The 7,516-nt window shown below is 40.9% G+C and overlaps 1 protein-coding gene across 2 annotated transcripts in view; it reads left to right on the forward strand.

Moving 5' to 3' along the window:
- Stt3b (STT3 oligosaccharyltransferase complex catalytic subunit B) overlaps positions 1 to 2,057 on the forward strand; it is a 94,969-nt gene extending 92,912 nt beyond the window's left edge. The window contains exon 16 of one of the 2 annotated variants that reach the window (XM_008830465.2): positions 470 to 2,057. In XM_008830465.2, the coding sequence (XP_008828687.1) occupies positions 470 to 550 (81 nt within the window). In that variant the 3' untranslated portion in view covers positions 551 to 2,057. The remainder of the gene's footprint in view (positions 1 to 469) is intronic. The other variant, XM_029562229.1, reaches the window with a different exon arrangement.
- The last annotated feature ends 5,459 nt before the right edge of the window (positions 2,058 to 7,516 follow it).

Genomic DNA, 7,516 nt, shown 5'->3' on the forward strand with positions numbered 1-7,516 from the left:
GAGGCCAGTCTGGTCTACATAGTGAGTCTAGGCCAATTGTGGCTACTGGGATATCCTCTCAAAAAGACCAAATAAAGTAAAGCTCCAGAGGTGACTAAATTAACTTGTATTTTTGACACACAGTTTAGTTCCTTGGAGGCTGAGCCAACAGCAGCATTAACATATTCTAATTCCTTAGATTAGTGCCTGGAATTCATACTCATTACCTCTAAGCATTCAGTGGTTAAAAAGAGAGATGTGTGAGGGATGCTGTGCTGATCCTCCCTTTCCTCTTAAAACCAGGGACCAAGCTCTGTTCACCTCAGAGTTCTCAGCATAAAACAGTCCTGCTCACTTGAACTTTAAATTTCAAGGGTCAGGTCCCAAGAAGCGCCAAAGACAGTCTTTATAATACAGTGAGCCATGTGTTTCTAGATGGTTTAGTCTGTAAGAAGCCTGCACTAATACCATGTGTTCTGTTTTCTTTTAGACTACCAAAAGGAAGCGTGGCTACATTAAAAATAAGCTAGTTTTTAAGAAAGGCAAGAAAATATCTAAGAAGACTGTTTAGACACAGGCTCCTGATTTGCAGCTGTTGTCCTTGTGAGAGCCGGTCTTTGCCTTCAGCTCATGTCGTGTTTCACAGCACCAAGGGTACAGAACCATCACTGGTCCAGGTTAATGTACAAAATTTTCTGGCAATGCCTCATTTAAAAATTAAATTGGTTTATTGAGAACAGCTGTTTTCGATTTGTAACGTGAAGCAAGACAGAGCCCTGCTGTGAACGCCTAGCAGCAGATTTTTTTATTGGTACATATTATCCTTCAAATCTGAGAATTTGGACTAACTGCACCAAAGAACCCTCTGATTTGGTCCCTGGCACATGCATATTTGTCCATGTTTTTATTCTTTTACAAGACCTGCATTTTGTTTGAATTACCCAAATAGCAATATGTAAAATACAAGTGGCAAATGTGACAAGAACTTCTTGAACCAGTACACAAACTAGTCCAGGTCTGAGAAAGAGGTATTAGCAGAGTGATTCTACTTCCGTGAACTCTATTTATTTTTCCTGTTTCTCCAGTGCGAAGAATGTTTCATCAAATGCACACTTTGTCTTACTGTCGCTGTAAGAAACTGCTGTTGAAGGTGGACCTCTGCATAGGTAACTGGCTAGAGTTTGTGCTGACGCATTAGTACTGCAGTTGGCGAGTGTTTCCACCAGGTACTTGCAGAGCAGGTTTCATACATTCTTCATTCAAGGGCTAAATTTATATCCTTTGGGAATCATGGCGGCCACACACGGAATGCTGCTCATCAGGATGGCTTGGGTACCTTAGTACTGAGGTTAGCGCCATGTTTACATGCAGAAGATGAAGGGAAAACCCTTAAAGTGGACAGGTATCCAAAGTTAATTTTCTGTGACCCTTCAAAATGACAAAGGATTTGTAAACTTTGCCTGGATTTTTCTCCTTTGACACCTATTGTTCATCACAATGATTTCTGTTCTCTGCTCCTTAGGCATTTGATGAAACACTCTAGTGCTATGTAGGCATTTTCTTACTTTTATTACAAATGTGACAATTGTCAAAAAAAATGCACTAAAATATAAATGGAGATTGAACATGTTCATTTTCCAGCTTATAAGCAACTTTATACAGACTTGAAAATTTTCTCCAGTTGTTTAGTAAAAGTGAAAGAGAAAGGGTTTTTCCTGCCACAGGAGAACTTTTTTTATATAACAAGCATAACACACCACTGCTTTTGGTGGGAAAGTACAGAATAGTATGTACCTTTTATGAAGAAAAATGTAATTTCCAATGTTCAGTGAGAATGTTACTGCTGATATCCTTTTTCAAGGTGTAGAATATTCTTTGATTTGTAGAATTCATTTTTGACCCAGATGATGGTTCTTTTACAGACCAATAAAGTGGCTGAACATTTTCACAAATAAAACATAACTAAATCTGGATTTCCGACACCTTGTCATTTGAGGGATTTTATTTTACTTTGTTGCTTTACACTTCAATGCAGAGAAGTTGTTGACCTTAGGGGAAATAAAGTTAATTCAAATTTTGTGTTAAGTGTTGTCTTTTACAGATCTTGTTTTTGAAAGGTGGTACAGTGTTCTGCTCCCATTCTCCTCCTTTGCTCACAGTTACAGAGGTTTTAGAGAACGTGTGTGGGAAAGTCAGCTCAACTTAAAACATGTTTCACCTTTTTTTTACCCAAAATTTTAAAAAACTCATATTGGCCATTTTTTTGTGGGGTAGAGCAGAGGAAGGAAATAAGGACTATAACAGATTCCCATTTCACAAGGCTCTGAGATGTAGTCTTGAGTGTAGTGTTCATACTTTCCATAGGAGAGACCCCTCGCCCTTCTCGGTTTTAAGAAACAGTTTTTGGTTCATTGTATCTTGTCTGTAAAATGCCATAACAGTTCAAGAACTCATAGTTTTATTGTGGGAGAAAAGTGAGGATATAATAGTTTGGCCACATTGTAACATAGCCTGATTTGCCTAGAAGATTCTTTAGAACCCTAAATTCATTTTATGTATGATTGCTAACACTAAATATCACAGTTAAATATAAGCATCAGGACCTTGACGTTTTAGGTGCAGAATGGCTTTTAGACAGTAAAGATTTGTAATGTAAACAAGGTACTGAGACAGTGAGTCCGAAGACAAAATTTGGTTTTCACACTGACATTAACTTAGCTGAGTTTGTAGTTGTAGCATTTTGATTACCTAGGTGAGGACCAGGAGTCTAAAGCCCGGACAGTGTGAAAGCATCAGCTGTACTACTGGGTTTCTGTAGCCAAGGAACCTGCAGACCATAAAATCTGGAATTGTTGCCTCCTGTTTAAAATCATGATCCAGGCCTGGGGGAGTTGCGAAGTGGGAAAGTGCTTGCCTAGTGTATACTACAAACTACTAAAAGCACAAAGAAAGCTCAAAAGTTCACATGATCGCTGAAAGTGGAAGACTGGAGACAGGAAGAAGACTGGAGCTTGAATCTGTGAGAGACCCTGTCTCAAAAAATAAGGTGTAGCATGATTGAAGACACCTGATATTGACCTCTGGCCTCTATGCAGAAACATGCAAACACATATACCACACACAAAAGTGCACAGTTTAGTGCTGTTAAGTGCAGTTCAACAACTCTATAGCTGCAGTGGTAAGTTGAGGGAAAGAAACTACTTTTATCATTCACTCCAACACAGAGAAGTGAAAATGTACACCATGCCCAGTTACTACAAAGTAGGCAGCTTTGGAACCCTGACTGAGGTCAGAACACAGAATAGCACTGCCATTCTCACAGCTTCCTCGTCTCCCCCCAGTTACTTCTCTGTGCCGCTTCTCTGTCTCCCCCACTCCCCAAGTCAATGACTTTGATTTCTGCTCTTCTCACGTAATTATAACGCATGTGCCTTCTCTATTTAGCATTTGCTCAGCCTTTGTGAGCACCTTCCAGGCTGTTATGTAGAACTGTATTTTCACATGTATGTAAGTGCACCACATGTATACAGTTCTCATAGAGGCTAGAAGAGGGCATCACATCCCCTGGAACTGGGGTTTGGGGCTGTTGTTGCCATATGGGTACCAGGAACCAAACCTGAGTCTTCTGCAAGAGCAGCCAGTGCTTTTAACCACTTTGACATGCTTCCAGCCCCTTTATTCTGTTCTCTTTTTTTTCAGATTTTTATTTTTATATGTATGAGTGTATTGCCTGCATGTGTGTAGGTGCACCTGTCCTGTGCAACGCCCAAGGAGGTCAGAAGAGGGCATTGGGTTCCCATGGAGCTGGAGTTACAGATGGTTGTTAGCCGCCATGTGGGTCCTGGGATTTGAACCCAGGTGCTCTCCAAGAACAGCCAATGCTCTTAACCACTGAGCCATCTCTCCAGCCCCTAATATTTATTTTATTTTATGTGGATGAATGTATTGTCTGCATGTATGTAAGTGTACCTGTGTCATGCAATGCCCACAGAGGTCAGAAAAGGGTGTTGGATTCCCCTGGAACAAGTTAGAGACTGTTGATAGCTGCCATGTGGGTGCTGGGAATTGATCCCAATCTTGTGTTTAATTTGCCTTCCTTGGGTCACCATGAGGAGGAGGCCATCTTTTGTATGTATATGGCTTTCTGTACCTTGTTTTAAAAAATCGTTTCATAAACAAGCCAGCTCTTGCTACCACACCTGAGGACCTGAGTTCAATCCCAGGACCCACATCATAGAAGGAAAGAATCAACACCTCTAAGTTGTCCTGTGACCTCCACATGAGAACCCACACATATAACACAGAAATAAATGAACATGTAATACATTTTTAAATTTGTGACTTGAAACCAGGAAGAGAGTCTCCTCTGTTCTTTTCAGCAAATTGATGGCTCCCTTTAGCTTTGCTATCCACCCAGAATTTGATTTGTTGAGTATGTTGTGAAATGCCTTTTAATTTGTTATGGTGGTGGCATATGTACGTAAACGTTTCTATTTTATGGGCTGGAGAGATGGCTCAGTGGTTAAGAACATTTGCTTCTCTTGCAGAGGACAAGTTCAATTCCCAATACCCACATTAGGCAGCTCACAACCACTGTAACTCCAGCTCCAGGGGATCCAACACCCTCTTCTGGCCCTGATGCCATATACTGCACATGCAAGCATGCACACACGCACGCACACACATACACACACACGCACACACACACACACACACACACACACACACACACACACAGAAAAATAAGGTTGGGGATTTAGCTCAGTGGTGGAACGCTTGCCTAGCAAGCACAAGACCATAGCCACATAAAGGAAAGCAAAATAGTTTATTTTTAAACTTTATACTTTAGCCAGCCATGGTGGCACTCAGCTGTGTCCTATCACTTAGAGTCTGAGGCTGGAAGAGCAGAAGATGAAGTTTATCTTCAGCTTCATAGTAAGTTCAAGGCCAGCTTAGGCTGCCTGAGGCCATCTCTGAAAGAAAAAGTTGGTTTTATAGGGTTTTAAGGGCTTTCACACTTTTATAATGTATGTTATTTTTGGCAATTATGTCATACAATTATACATCATACAATTATGTCATACAATTTTAATTTATATCTACTTTCATACTTTTATGAGTTGTGTTTTTGGCAAAGACTGTCAGTACAATTTTATATTGAAACAGTTGACTTTGCATATTGAAATTGTATTTGATCTTGTTAAAAGTATTCTAACAACTATTTTGGAGATTTGGTACTGTGAGCATCCTGTATCATAACTTGGGAATAATGGCAATTTTTTATCTCTCCCTTTGTAATGTATTTGTACATCATTCTCTTTCCCTGTTGGACTGGCTAAGACATGCATCTGGTGCAGCACTGCATAGAAAAGGCACTCTGTCTCACGGGGAAAGCTTCTGATGGTTTACCTTTTTATAGTTCCCACAGATATCATTGATCATTTTATTATTTTTAATTATGTGTATTCATGTATGCACATATATGCTCAGGCATCAAGTCCCCCACCCCTGAGCTGGAGTTGTGAGCTACTATGATGGGTGCTGGGAATGTGCTGAGCCATTTCTCTAGCCTTCATGAATGGGTTTTGTTTCTCATGGTTTCCTCCCTACCATCGGCATGATTCTGGCTTCTTTTCTTCATTCTGTCAATATAGGGAATTAGTGACATTTTGTTTATAATGCACATTTAACCTATATTCCTGGATCTTTTAAGTAGAAATCACTGCTGAAGCTGTTTGGGCCTGGAACTGTTTTTCAGTAATGTTTGTTGTTGTTGTTTTTTTTAATATTTTGTTATTTTTATTTTATATGTATGAGTGTTATGCCCGCATGTGGGTAAGTGCACCCGTGTCATGCAGTGCCCGCAGAGGACAGAAGACTCTGTCGGATCCTCTGGAACCAGAGTTACAGACAGTTCTTAGCTGCCATGTGGGTGCTGGGATTTGAACCCTGGTCATAGAATTTATCTTTTTTCTTCCTTTAAGTCTGATAGGACTTTTAATAGTTACATTTATTTTGCGTATGTGTGCATGCATGCCACATCCTTGAGTGGAAGTCAGAGAACAGCTTTGCAGAATTAGTTCTATGCTGGTCCCAGGGATTGAACTCAGGTTGTCAGACTTGGTGGCAGGCAAGTTTAACCTGCTGAGCCCTGACATGACTGTTTCCATGGTTTATACCTAACCCACAAAATTTCTCTTAACAGTGAACATATTTTTAATTGTCTCATAAATCTAATAGAGCATCTTCATGGGCGTTCTTCCTGTTGCTTGGGCTCTTTCCTGCTGCGCGTTGTTATCCGCTAATCAATATGAGGACTTTTGTGTTCTAAGCATTATATTTAAGAAGCTGTGTGGGTTAATTTAGGCCTGTGGTGTTACTTTGTTTTTCAGAAGATTGCTTTATATCTGCCAGATACCTTGGGGAATTTAAAAAGCCAGGATCGCCTTAACCCACTTTAAGTGGTGGATGTTGTATACAAAGCTGGTCTGCCATCATTCCCAAATTGAAATTATCCAAGAACCTAAGCCACATCTATGACATTTGTTTTCTTTAGCTGTTGCCAGGTTCCCCAGCAAAAATGACCCCAAACTTTTACCAGACTTACGTACATCTCCAGGCCTGCTGATAAGCTAATTTGGTCCTGTGTCATCTTGCAGTCGGACCCTTCTGTACAGATTTTTCTAGCCGCCTTCATCAGGCTGTGGTCTAGACTCTAGGCTACTGCTGTCAGAAGGGGAATGTCAGACACAGAGCTGCCCTGCACATCTCAAGGTGGCAGCTGCAGTGACTAGTTGAGGGAGAGCAGCATGTTCCAGTAACCTCAGAGCTATCCTCAGTGTTAAAACGTCACCATGTGCTCCTCTTGGCAAAGATTAGCATGAATCAGAAGCTCATACCTGCTAACTGCTGAGGGAAACAAGTTTTAAATGGTTCTGCAGCCCCTTTAAGAAAACTACAGCAGCAAACACTGCAGAAGACAGCAGCAGTCAAGCTCAGTGAGCTCCCTTTTGCCAAGACCCGAGGAAACCTGGCTCTGAGCAGACATCCCCAAACTGTCTCTTGGTTTATAAAGTCAGCTCTTGCATTTGGGTATGCACTATGTCGAGTTGATTTTCTAGGGTTCAATTAGTTACACTTCATCAGTTCAAGTACCATTTGGTTTTTTTTTCCAAATTGGCTGTGGTGGTTTGAATAACAGTGTCCCCCAGTATTTGACTACTTGGCCCCAGTTGGTGGTGCTGTATATGGAGGTTTAAGAGGTGTGGCCTTGCTGAAGGAAGCACATCACTTGGGTGGGCTTGAGAGTTCATAACCCTGTCCCATTACCAGTTTTCTCTGTTTCCCATGAGTGCTTAAAGATGAGAGTGCCCAGCTTTCAGCTCTGGCTGTCGCTTGCCATACCTCCCACCATCATGGATTCTTATCCCTCTGGAACTGTAAGCCAAATAAACTTTTCCTTCTTTTAAGTTGCTTTGGTCATGGTGTTTTATCACAGCAATAGAAAGTAACTAATACATTGACATAGAAGACTGAC

Source organism: Nannospalax galili, unplaced genomic scaffold (assembly GCF_000622305.1).
Source record: "Nannospalax galili isolate Female #2095 unplaced genomic scaffold, S.galili_v1.0 scaffold695, whole genome shotgun sequence".
Classification (NCBI taxonomy): domain Eukaryota; kingdom Metazoa; phylum Chordata; class Mammalia; order Rodentia; family Spalacidae; genus Nannospalax; species Nannospalax galili.